Raw genomic sequence first — 14,136 nt, 5'->3', positions numbered from 1 at the left:
AGCCCATCATCTGTATTTATTTTGCTTTGTTGATACCTCACAGAAGTCAAGCTTCTTAACTTCTTGGTTCTATTTCAAAAGCATGCTTAGTAAAAAAAAGGCCCATAAATAAAAATGAGTACTTTCATTCATGAGCAGAAAGGGTACTATCAAAAAAGAACTTTTTAGCAAGGTTATTTTTCACATTGATTACATTTATAGGCATTAAAATGTACAGTTTATAGTTATCAACATTTAAATACAAACAACCTATGACTCAACAGTCCATTGAAAAGAATTTTTCCCAAAAGAAAAAAGAAGGAACTAGCTAGAAAATCATGATACATGAAAGCAAATCTGTAAGTCTAAGTTCATAAAAAATTTTACTGTTCACTTTAAGACCAAATCAATACTCCTCCAGGCGAGTACATATAACTTATCCTGTACATGAGGTCTGTGTATGAGGTCGGTCCAGAAGGTACCCAGCCATTTAATATAAAAAAATAGACACATTTATTGAAGAAGACACAAGATACAAGAAACATTGTCATAGGACAATGAGGCCTCAGTCCCCTTCAAAGTAAGCACCTTGGGACTTCACACAGTTCTCCCAATAGCCATCAGCTGCCCTGTCCTATTCTCCTGAATCTCATCAATGGTCTGAAATCTCGTCTCTTTCAAAGTTTTAGTTTTTGGGAAAAGCCAGAAGTCACAGGGCACCAAGTCTGGGCTATAGGGGGCTGAGTCACCTGGGTGATTTGATGTTTAGTCAAAAAACTCCACACAATACGTGATGCATGAGCAGGCACGTTGTTGTCATGACGAAGCTCCCAATCACCAACTAGGGCCTTCTGAATCATCCAAATAGTTTCCACGGAGGAACGTTCAAGCTTAATGCAAAGTCTAATGCAGATTCACTGCTCTACTCAGTCATTTTGAATGTGACAGCCACACAGTACACATGCTCACTCAACGGCATCTACCACCCCGTGACTGGTACAGTGAAGTCGTCATTGTTCATGCATGTGCATTCCAGTCCACTCTCCTTGGCTGCCAGGTTATATCAGTGTTCTCTTTATATTAACAATGGCTGGACTTTTTCCGGACAGATCTCATATATGCTTTTAATAGTCCAGGAGTGACTCAAAAAAGAAAAAAAAAACCTTCCATAGCAAAATGCATTTGGAAGGCACCACTTATATCGTTCCCTCTTAAATACTTACAATACACAAGATAATTTATTAAAGACTATGAGGTGTTTTACAGGGAAAAAAGGTGTTTTCCAAACTGAATAGAGTAGAAACACTTTTGTAATCACTAAAAACAAGACGTTTAAAACTTTCCATAACTACCTGGTAAATGACAGCTCCCATCCTTATAGACCTAAAGGTTCAGAGCTATCAATCACCCTTTCTTCATTCCTTCTTTCTCTTACCTTCAGCAAAAAATAATGCAGTGGTTCGAATTTTATACTTGATAATAATCACAAGGAACTTATTAAAATATAATTATTGGTTCTTACTTACAGATATTCTGATTCTTGTATTTTTAACAAGCAATCCAGGTGGCTTACATGTAGGTCAAGTGTTGGGATATTCAAACTGCCTCACATACTATCATCAAGAAGGTGATTAGCTATTTTATAATTAAACATAGGTAACTTTAAAAAAAAGCAAGTTCAGAAAATCTAGACTTCACATAAGTATATTAAAAAATTATTTTTCTACACAGGAGAAAAAGAGAGAAGACATACTAAGTCAAGTCATATCAATCATACCCTAAAAGAATACCCTCTAGTATAATGCCCAGAATATTAACGCAAAAGGTTTTACCCTATATAAGAATTCTTAGTCGGTGCTCCATTGAGAAATTTTAGGAATTCTTAAACTTACTGAGCTGTACACACAATTTTCGCAAGTATGTGAATACATGTTTTTTTATGGAGAAATCGTCCAATGCTTTCACCAATTCTTACACTGCTTGACTACTCAATTTAAGAGCCATTATGTTTTTTATTTATCTGAAAAAGGGGTAGTGAAAACTGCTTTTTAGTTAACACTATGAATCAGACATACAAAAATACATTTCTTGGTACTGTTTTCTCTCTCAGAACCAAACAAAAAGCAATTTACCTTTGCAGAGTCATATTCAAGGAGCCTGTACAGCCTTTAATCTTGTTCTGGGCTTCAAGGTGAGTCATTCCATGGGCACTTATTCCATCAATGCTGAGAAGCACATCGCCTATTCTCACATTTGCCTGGGATGCTTTGCCACCATCTTTTAGCTGTAATACATTTAATTAGGAATGTCACATGTTAAAAAATAAGTAATAAACACAGATTGAAAGTATGTTTTTACTCACCTCAAAATAAAAGTATATACTATTAGACAAAGTAATAAAAATGATCTTGTTTAACAGGTAAAGTTAAAATTTAAATAACATTCATGTTTATTTTTTAAATCCTTGTTTTTTCCATAAAACTAAAATAATTTTGTAAGAAAGGTTCCCTAATAATTTCTCCATTTCTTTATTGTGTAACAGTAGTGTGCGATTGTTACAAATGAGAAAGAAAAGAAGACAAGGACATTACATCTTAGCAAAAGAAAAAGAATGTAAGCTGAATAGGGTATTTAATACTCTTTTAGAAGTAACTTTTAAAACTCTTTAGACAGCTGTAATTCTGTTTGAACACAAAAGGTAATATACACGAGGATCTACTGAACAATGCTTCCTGTTGAGTCCAATTCATATCCAGTGTTTGGGGTGTTGAATTATTTTAGATCACAGGCCCAAGTATCTTTTAAAAGGGATGTGTTTCCTGCTCCAGGCACTTTGCAGGAGGGGAAGGAAACAGTGTGTCCGAGACAGACTTTCTTGTGTACCACAGTCTTTAGTCTCCAGTCTTTCTTCCCTTCTCTGTAAAATTTTCTGTTAGAAAATTTTTCTAAATAGAAAAAAAAATCTTTTTGAGCAAGGATATGTAAAAGCTAATACACACAAAGTGTTAAAAATATTTCAAACCTTTCAAACGAAACATTCTCTTTCATATACATAGTATATAGTGATTTTGTTTTCATCTTTTTACTAATGGAAACAACTCCTTTCAGCTGCCCAGATATTTGAAGGTTAAAAAAAATTAACGAAATGTAGACACTAAAAATAAAAGTTGCAGACTAACAAAATGGATCAAAATTGAACTCATATAAAACCTATCAATATAACTATATTACATATAGTTATGTAATAACTATATTATGTAATACATATTACATATGTATACATATACACACCTTTTATTATATATATATTGTATGGTTGTCAAAGTAGTTCCAAAATTTAATGAAAGTTAAATAAATTGGATTTCCGGATCACAGGATCAAGAAGAAAAGAATTAAGACAGAACTTTATTACATATATTCTTAAATACTGTACTGGCAGATATATTTATTAAAATATAACAAGAATGTGTGCATGTATATTTGAGATTTAGAAAAAGGTCTTTACAATTAACAAGTACATTAAGTGACGTGGTTTTACTACAGTCAAGCACTGAGTAAGGACATTTCAGTCAGCAATGACCACATGTACAGCAGTGGTCCCATAAGATTATAGCGAAGCTGAAAAATTCCTACTGCCTAGTGACACTGTAGCCGCAGCAGTGTGCGGCCCAGCACACTGTTCATGTATTGGTGGGGACTGGTGAAAACAAATCTACTGTGCAGCCAGCCTTGTGAAAGTACAACACATGGAGTTATGTACAGTACATAATGCTAGAAAACAAACAACTATTTTACTGGTTTATTTATTTACTATACTTCACTTTTGTATTGTTAGAATCTACTTTTTGTACTTACACAAAAAAAGGTTGCTGTAAAATATTATGCCACCATCTTTAATATACTGTTAGCCTGGCAACAGCCTCATACATCTCATGGTTACCAATCTCCTGCCTGCATCTCTTTTTCTTGTGCTTGATTTAACTGCGTTGTTTTATACAGGCACACGCTGTACAGGCTGGTAGCCTACGAGCACTAGGCAAGACCATAGAGCCTAGGTACGTCGTAGGCTGTAACATATAGTTTGTGCACTTTCTGATATTCACCTAACAGTGAAATCGCCTCACAATGCATTTCTTGGAACAGACCCCTGTCCTTAAGCAGCTCATGACTGTATATTAAATAATAGGTGTGGACCATCTTTTAATAATTAGTATTTCTTTTTTATTAATTTAAATGTCTGAAAAATCATTTAATAGAGAAATACTAATTGTTCTTCTCTAATGTTACTGAACAAAATTGTTTGAATTGTGAAAGACATTTACAAAGAAAACAGTTTCTAGAGCCAACAATGCCACAGCCTTCTATGGATGGGACTTGTTGATAGGATTGTTATAATGATTATGGGAGATTACAGCTCAATAAATGTTAGCTATTATTGCCATTCTGTTGACCTCAGATTACTAATCGCAGAAACATGGCTGATGTTCTAGATGATCTCACAGGCCTTCCTAAGGTCCCCTCCAGTTTTAAAGTTTATCTACCTGTGAGCTATCTGCACAAAAGTACAGATCTAATCCCAAAATAAGAGTCAAATTTGAAAGACTCTGTTTTGTTGGCAACGCAAAGGGACATCTATTCCCTATTAAAATTAGCAAATGAATTGAAATTTCAACCCTGATAAAGGATAAACATAATTTATCCCAGATTTTATTTTAGCCAAAAAAGGCAAGCATAAAAACAAAACCCAGAAATACAGCACAGCTAAATTACCTCACTATCCCTAATGTAAAGTACACTTAACATAGTAACACTGAAACCTATGGCACATTTCTCTAAATGTACCCAACAAAGCAATTTCAATATTCCCAGTTTTGTAGTAATTTAAAGGTAATGAACAATGTATTAATAATCAAATCCAATGTTAAAACCAGATAAAACTTTTCTTACTCCTTTGTTCCGGCTGCCTAACTAGATTCCCAGATCCTATGACCTCAAGAAGTTCAAAATCAACTTCTCAAAATTACCTATCTTTTTAAGGTTGCTTTTATTCTGCCACCTTATTTTCAGATAGTAGAGCATGGAAATCCTATAGCTCCAGTGAAGTCTGCCTCTTCCAAGTATCATGTCTAGGGAAATTACTGAAGTCTATTGATTCTTCCATTTTCCTCCCACGCTAGTCCGTATCTGACCATGGGTCACTTTGATCCTGCCCTACTGCCTACTGCAAGACTCCATATTCCTTCCCCCCTCCTCTAGCTTCACATTTCCCTAATGATGGCCCTACTACCGTTACACACTGGGACTCCAATCATGTAAACCATTTACGAAATGAGGGTGAAAAAACTTCAAATATCTTCTGCTTCCTACAGTGTAAAATAAAGCCCAAACCTGAAATACAAGCCATCTATAATTAGTCACCAACTGGACTCCAACCTCAAAACAAGCACCATAAGATCAGGGATCATGTTTTATAATTTGCTCTTCTCCAAGAGCCTTGGTTATTGTGAATATTAAAAAAATATCTGATAGACTCTGATAAATAAGAAATTAATAAATTAGTACATCAGTTTAATATACTAAATTCTAGAAGTATGCTTAATTCGCCAAAGAGAGAAAAACAGATTCTAATCTGAAAATGATAGTCTTCAATTAATCTTTAGGTTGAACTGACATAAGGACAAAAATCAAACTGTAGTTCCAATAGAACAAAGTAAGTCCAGTTCAGATAGTTAGCAATGCCATTTTTCTGAGGACCTCTAAAGTGATATCACAGTTCCCCTTGGTAATTTCATCAAACAAATATTCGGAAGAGCTTAATTATATTTAATCTCAAGCCTTTCTCAGTAAATTATCAGAAATGGAAACAAATACCAATCATTATCTGCATAACCTTCCATTATTATTTAATCTGTCAAAGTCATCTCGTAATTGGCATTACGAACTTCGTAATACTGTCGGGTTTTTGACATTAACTTCATTTCTTAATCTCTATCTTTATTATCCTATACTCAGGCTTTCTACTCATGATTTAAACTAAGATCACCAGAAGCCTGAATTAATGCTCTATATGTAGTGGGAAAGGCTCACTGCCTAGAAACAAACTCGAGACTTGTGAAAGGTGGCATCTAACTGAATACACCTATGAGCTTCATCTGTCTCCGGAACCACTTCCTCAAGCCATGCGCTCGTTAGAAAGATAAATTTCCCGCCTTAGTTGAGTATTATATAGCATTACTATAAATTATGAGCAGCCAAAGAAAAACTACAAGGTCACTCATTATTTCCACAGCTCATTTTTCCTTTGTTCTTGCAAGTCTAAACAGCTTGCATTTGTTTGAAGCAGTAATAAGTTTCTGTCGTTAGTAAATCTTACACATCTTCTATGACAACCATAAGGGGGTGTGTGCTACATAAATGCACAACGCATAGAAAGGAAGCAGTTGTGGGAAGGTCCTGGGTCAAGCCCAGTATAAATCAAACTAATCACAAGCAAATGCTTCTCTTTTGATCTTTAAATGCATTTTTCAGAACAGCTGTCCAATTTTCCGTAAACTTAACTAAAGCTGTTTTTTCTTCTTTAAAAATATTGCTTTGTGGTCTTACTTAAGTTGCAAGCATACAAGGCTGCACATGCTGGAACTACCTCTGAGCTTCCGTTTATTGATGTAGATGGGTAGGAATCATTTATACTAATTGAAAAGAAATTGACTTTGGCAATTATCCTATTACATACTATGGGTAACAACCTCCTGCATGTTTTCAACAAATATGGGCTTCTTGGAAATGTATGACCCTAACGCCCTGGGCATGACAGGAATGCTATCAGACTTAGTGAACGTGAAGGGGCCATATAAATATGACAGCTACAGAAGGAAACTCTAAGAGAAACTCCCAATGTCCGAAAACCATGGAAACTAAACCATGGGAAAATAAAAGCTATTGTTTTTGTAGCAGTGATGTTATTAAAATTTGGAGAAATATACTAATAAAATTATATCGGTCTGACCAAAAAAATTTTCTTGAGGCACAGAAAAGCAGTGAGAAAAGTCTTATTTTAAAAAAACACCTGATTAACGGTCAACCTTCAATTTTACTTTAGAATGTTATTTTCTAGTGCCTACTTGTAGAATAAAAATTTGCATCCAGACATACAAGTCTACCGCTGAAAGTCTCTAGGTGTTTACCTCCCACAGACTTCCCAGAATACCATGAAAGTGACTTTTTGCACAGACAATGCCCCCAATTAAAAAACACATGAGAACTTATCAGCATTACACCTAAATAGAGAACTCACAAAACTTGTTTTCCTGCCAAAGGATGAGTGCTACTCAATCACTACCAAATACCACAAATAAGCAAAGTGGTAGAGGTCTTAGCCACTAAAGTGAGAAGAAAAACACATTTGAGAAGTGCTCTTTTTTTTTCAAACACATCCTTTAACTCCTCTAAGGTTTTTTTCAAGTCCCAATTTATTTACTATCACTCTGGTGCTTATTAATCTGCCCTACCATATTACTCAGCACTTAACAGTTGTGTCTTGCATTATTTATTGTTATATAGTGTTGATGCCTTGAACAGCCTGTAAATTCTACTCAACCACATATAAAATGCCATTCTCTGGCTTGGACGTCTGATGTTAACACGACCCTTTAAAACTGGAGGATACTTTGCATTCATTTTAATACCCTTTTCTGTGAAATAAAATGATTTGGGTTTTTGTAGGTTAGAATAGTGAGACAAAACAAGCAATTGCTGATGTCTCTCTGTGAGTGATTTTGTAAAACCCTGATTCATGTCAAACTGTAGTCAATTTTATGCAAAACTCTGAGCATTTATTTACCTTATAGGGTAACAATGAGGAGAATTCCTTAAAGTATGTGTCATTGTGCCTTACAAAACCAAATGGAAAGGGAATGATATGCTTCTTTTTTGTAGCCACTGAGGTATCTGTTTTAAACCCGGGGCTTTGGCTCATAGTTTGTTCCAGTAGTCTAAATGCACTTCCCATGAGTCCTTCTTTACTGAAATAACATCTTTATTTTTCTCTACCACCATCCTAATAAAATTGACACATGCCTTCTTAAACTGTAATTCACTGTAAGATGCCACATAACACTTTGATTTTATGACTAATACATATGTGTTTAAGCCCAGGGATTTCATGTGCTTTTTAGTTAATGTGTGAATACAATTCTACCAGAAATGTAGAAAGTATGATGCTTAGTTATTAAAAAAACAGAGCAAATCGACAAACATCTCAAAATCAAATAAATTTGTTAATTACAGAGAAATTAGTGTTCTCTGTATTCACTCTATAATAAAAAAGAAAAATGGTTAAGAAAAAATCAGATAGCTATAATGGTTAAAAATGAATCAGTGAACTCTATCTGGGAAAAGATAAACACTGAAATTCACAAACTTCGACCTCCCTATTCACTAGGTTCTGTTCAATGATGAGATGAATTCCCTGAAAGTGTATGTATGCATGTATTTTCTGTTCAGTCAGTCCACAGCTTTCCCCAAATTCTCAAAGGCATCTATGACCAAAAAAAAAGTTAAAAACTAATGATTTAATGAAATCTTAGAATGGTGTTTCTCAAAGTGTGGTTTCTAAACCACCAGTGCCAGCATATTTCTGCAACAGAAAAAAATCACAAGCCCTTCAATATCTACCAGAGTGAGATGTTTCAAAACAAAAAATCATTAACATCAAGAAAATTTAACTCAAAGCAGAATATTTACTAAAAATGGTGCAAAATCATGATTTCGCATGCTAGTGAAAAATAAGTGTAGCTTAGAAAAGCTACTTGCTTTTAAGGAACTTTTAAAATCTTTTAAAATATTCATGGCTTAAATCACTAACATTTAATAACAGCCTATGCCAGTGATTTTCAACCGGTATGTGGCAAGAATTTTTAAAACATGCAATGCCTGACTGTTTAGTCAGGGGCAATGACCTATTCTCCCTTAGACTGTCAAATTAAAAAATGACAACAGCCGAACACAATAATAGCCATTCATTGTAAAAAACGTTCATTGTCAAAATTATACCTATTTTTTGTCAGGTGACAAAAAAAAGTTTTTTTGGTGTGCCACAGAATCTTAGTAATTAATTTAATTACTAAACTCAGTGATTTAATTACTAGACTAATTAGTAATTAGTTTAATGAGTTTAGTAGTTAGTCTGATGCCATGAGATGAAAAACATTGAAAATCACTGGCCTATTCCAATAAGGCACTAACTCAATAATAAATTCTGGGAAAAGGTCCAAAAGAACAGGCCCTTTCCCTCATCTCCTGTTTTATACTCTTTAACCTTTCACATCTGTATGCAACTCTACATAAAGCAGCGTTCCTCAAACCACCCATAGTGAAAGACACTATCTGTCTGAAAGTTTCTTCCACCCCCAATTTGCCATATACCTATTCTTCTATAACGTATAGGCAGGGGTGTCAAACTCATTTTCACCAGGAGCCACATCAGCCTTGCTGTTGCCTTCAAAGGGCCGAGCTTAATTTTAGGACTGTATAAATGTAACTACTCCTAAACTAGGGGCAAGGAGCTCAGCACTGCCAGGTAGAAACAAGGTGCCAGGCCGGATAAAACAAGGTGGAGGCCCTGATTTGGCCTTTGGGCCTTGTGTTTGCCACCTGGGACCTATAGTAATGATAAATTACTGGAAAAACAAAATTTAAATAAATCATACAAACTATAAGACCAATTTTTCATCATCAGATTCAGTAGGTATAAAATTGCTCTGTCGAACCACAAAAGTTTCTGGATACTTTTCATTTCTGCCCTTATTCCATCTCAAACTTCAATGAACAGTTTGCTAGTCTGTAGACCAGCAAGGATGCTCCTTCTAGGCAATGACTCTATTTCTCTTTAGGTCAATTGTACACGGACTCAAATATAATACACAATTAACATGTGCTGAAAATACCACACTAGAAATTAAAAGTATTTAATGCATTGGTTATTATTTAGTAATTTAACTCTTTTCCATTTTGCTTTTTTGCTTTTACATTAAACATAAAGTGATTATATTGTATATTTACTTTGGCACATTTACCTGACTTTTTCTTTAGGAGTTGTTTCTAAAAAGGTATGCACATTTAAATTTTTCATTTATGACACCAGACTGCCAGACTATCTGTGGCCATTAATAGTTCTGCAAACTATGTAAGAAAGTGTCTGTTACCCACACCCTTGCAGCTCATAGTATTACAGAAAGAACCTAACGGCAATTCTAGCTCTACCACTAATAAATCCTGTGACCTTGGGCAAGTCATTTACATCTCTGGCCTCTTTCTGCTCAGAAAGTTGGATCAAATGTTCTAGGGTGCCTTTAAACTCTAAACCACAGTAAATATTTACACAGACTTTACTTTCACAATCTCTCATTAGGCCAAATAGTTATTACAATTAGTATCTGTTATTTACTTTGGCACTTATTTTGTATTATTCTCTAATTACTTCATATATGTTATTCTCATTATTCTATTACAAAACATCAGAACGGCAAATGTGTGCTTCTTAAAAAATTAAAACCTCAGGCTGACAGCTCTGGGTGCGGGTTGGGGGATGTTGGGGGTGGAAGGATCAAGCAAAAAAGAAAAAGGACTCATGAACATGGATAACAGTGTAGTGATTGCAGGTGGGGTGAGAGAAATGAGTGGAGGTAAAAGAGGTTAGAGGGGGAACAAATGGTAATGGAAAAAATACAATAAAAAATATACTACTAAAAAATAAGAACCTAAAACCTCATCAACATTAGAAACCCAAAGGCCAAGTTCCAGGGCTAACTGGAAGAGAATGTAGCTTATCTGCTTTTTCAGACCTGAAATAATTTTTTTCTTTTAGAATGAATTAGTCTGAAGGACAAGAATCTTCTTTCCACTGAGAGCAGCTGCGTCCTCTAAAATTCAATGCTAAATTATGCATTCATTCATTTATCATACTTTTACTGAGCTATTACATATGGGCCAGATTTTAATGAGTCTAAGATTGAATGATTAGGCTAATGGGGAAAACAAATATCCATTTATTCTATCATCTAACGCATACTCATCAAAATGTCTATTATGTGCCAGGCTATTCTAGGCATGTAACACAACAATGAACAAAGTGAGGTCTTGCCCTCATAGAACTTAAATTTAGTCAGGGGGACGAGCCAATCAACGACAACAACAACAAACTACAGATAAATAACAAAATGTCAGGAAACAAGAAGTATTACAGAAGACAAAGCTGAGAAAGGGAATAGAAGGTATCAGGAGACGCTTTTAAGGTAGGGTGGACAGAAGAGACTTCCTGGGGACACGACATTTGAACACAGGCTCAAACAAAGTAAGAGAAGGAGCCATGCAGACACCTAGAGGGACAACATTCCAGGCAGAGGGACAAGCCAAGCTAAAAAAAATTACTCTGACACACTACAGGGTAATAATGAAATGTAATGACTAATTTCATACACTTAGGTGGCATGAAGGTTTCCCCGAGACAACAACTGCCCTGAGTGCTGAAATATGGGACAGAATTTGCAGACACAAGGCAGGAGAGATCCACTAGGTAAAAACAAAAAGCATGTGAAAGACATGATGACATGAAAGTACCACCATTTTCAGGGAGAGGCAAGTGGATCAGGGTACCTACATTTTATGGAAAAAGTGACAAGGAAACTGACAGTCCAGGCTGGCCAGGTTGCCAAAAGTCATACAACAAAGGACACAGTATATGACAATAAACAACTTGTGAAGAATCTAAGTTTACGAGTTGCTTCTATTTCAACTAGTGTGGTCTCCTTAAAACTTTCATTGCTTGGAACAGATTGCTTGCATTATACAACTACCACTCTTGGATGCCATACTGTTTCCAAGAAACCCACGGTTGTCAACTGGTTCCTTTCAGTGCTTTTTCTACCATGCACTTTCTCTCACCCTTAAAGATGGATGTATGTTCACTTCATTCCTGTCCCAGGAAGTACAGCCTCGGCTTCCTTTGTACATATGTAGCCTTTCAGAACCACGACCCATCAACACTTGGACCCATGGAATTAATGTTTCTGTACATGGAATTATTTATCCTGCTTGGGATTTGTTGAAAAAATAAAGAGAAAGTCCTAGGGATTCTTTTCCTCTGAGTTCTCTTACTCTAGGTCAGTACTACCACCAACACCACATAGAGGTCTTCTGTGCCTTTTCTCACAGTCCCAGGTTTATTTTTCTAGCCTAACCAACAGCCTGCGCAGCTGGCTTTTATCAAGATAGCACCAAATGTTAGGAGGTGACTTCTAGTGCTCTGGTCTCTAGTCACAAAACACTGATGTGTTCTAGATGTTTCATTTCCTCCACAGACAGCAAATGCAGTCACAAACAGCAGCAAAAAAAGGAAAGGAAATGTTATGTTAGTGCCACTGTTTTTTGTTTGTTTCCCCCCCCCTTTTTAAATTTAGAGTAAAAGAGACTGGAGCATCACTTCATGAATGAGTCTTGTTCTGGTGCAGTTGGTGCACCATATGCTTCTGAGCTGAGGATAACAGTGGGCTTGGCAGGGGGCAGGACGCTGAAAACAGGGAAATATTAAGCCATGTCACTGCTCCTAGTTGTGCAAAGTCTGCACAGGGGTGGGAGTGAGGCACAGGAGGGAGCTAAGATTTTGACTTGGCTGGTAAAAAAGGCCTGAAGCATACTGTCTGCTGTTTCATTTCAAACTGTTTCCACTCATGACATCAGCATTTTCATGAAACATAGCACCTCTTCCTATGAGAGTAAGAGCTCAGAGTCACTGAAATATAAAGACAAGAGTAAAGCCATTATTGCTAGAGAAAACAGGAATTTACTAGCAGAATTAAATCTAGGATCTGTAAAGAGCTTTTGTTGTGTCGATCAACAACTATCAGCACCACCAACTGTTGATCATTATTGAATGATGATAGACCAGGGTTTCACTTAAAAGTATTTGAGTTTTGTTAGAATATTTGACATGGATTCCAGTCTATCAGCAAATGGTTACTGAATATACAATATATACCAGTGCATAAGGTATCTTCTGAAGGTAGGGGACTTAAAGGGGAGTAGCATAGTGTTATATATTTTTAATTGTTAAAAGTTTGCATAATTCACAAATAATACTTATAACTAACATTTATTGAGTTCCTCACTATATGCCAGGCACTATGCTAGGCACTTTTCTACTCTTTTAACAGAACCTTCTATTTCTACAAGTAAAATGACAAAAACTAGTAACAGATGAAATATGCTGCATTTGTTCTTCTGACTCACAGACTAACATTTTGCCTTAATATTCTGATGTATGCAAACATCTATTCAAAAAGTTAAACATTATGAATATATTTCCAAGAAAATCTATCTAGCAATCCCCTGGTTAGCTTAGCTGTTATTCTCTGCTGGCATTTATTACAAGCCATTTCCTCTACTTCCAAACAAGGTGGAAAACAGTATACAACATTATTTCAGTCAGAAGACAATGATTCCAGGAGCAAAACCTTCCAACTAGTCTATGAGTTCTCCAGCTACAGGGTTCAACATTACAGACAGAAATTAGAGAGCAATGTACTCACATGTAATGTCTCATCGCTCAGAAACACTAAGGTAAGAAACATTCCTTACGACAGATTCTTTAATCACAAGCACACTTCATGGTCTAAAAATTGTTCTGGCACAAAACCAAGGGAATATGGCATAAATTTTTAGTGAGAATTCTCTACACTTATGGCAAGTTCCAAGAGTAAAGATTTTTTTCAAATAAGTATTGTTTTTCCTTTGTTACATTCATTTTGTTTGGAAGAAATAAGAAAGGAAGAAGGGACACTAGGTATTTTGCCTTACCAAAATGATTTGCAAACCAAAAACTTTTCTCTTTGAAGCAATATAAAGCACAAAAAGAACAAAAGAAACCAAAATACAAAAAAACTGGCAGATATGACCCAGCCTTAACTGAAATGGATTTTTTGTTATATTCATTTTTTCACTCCAAAATTTAAATCTATATTTGGGCATTTGATTAAATGTATGAAATCTCCTTTCTTGATTTTCACTTAACAATCACTCTGTAATCATTAAAAATCATTTCTTGGAGCTGAGTCAACATTGGCTTCCAGCAACTAGTTACAGACTTAGGAAGAATGTGTACCA

At 35.5% G+C, this 14,136-nt stretch overlaps 1 protein-coding gene across 9 annotated transcripts in view; it reads right to left on the bottom strand.

Moving 5' to 3' along the window:
• The window catches only part of PDLIM5 (PDZ and LIM domain 5), a 209,351-nt gene that overhangs the window by 135,201 nt on the left and 60,014 nt on the right, over window positions 1-14,136 (bottom strand). For all 9 annotated transcript variants that reach the window (XM_024574820.3, XM_024574819.3, XM_053922919.1 and 6 more), the window contains exon 3: window positions 2,112-2,263. In XM_024574820.3, coding sequence (XP_024430588.2) covers window positions 2,112-2,263 — 152 coding nt within the window. The remainder of the gene's footprint in view (window positions 1-2,111; window positions 2,264-14,136) is intronic.

Source organism: Desmodus rotundus, chromosome 4 (genome assembly GCF_022682495.2).
Source record: "Desmodus rotundus isolate HL8 chromosome 4, HLdesRot8A.1, whole genome shotgun sequence".
Taxonomy (NCBI): Eukaryota; Metazoa; Chordata; class Mammalia; order Chiroptera; family Phyllostomidae; genus Desmodus; species Desmodus rotundus.
This window is presented reverse-complemented; position numbering and strand designations above follow the sequence as displayed.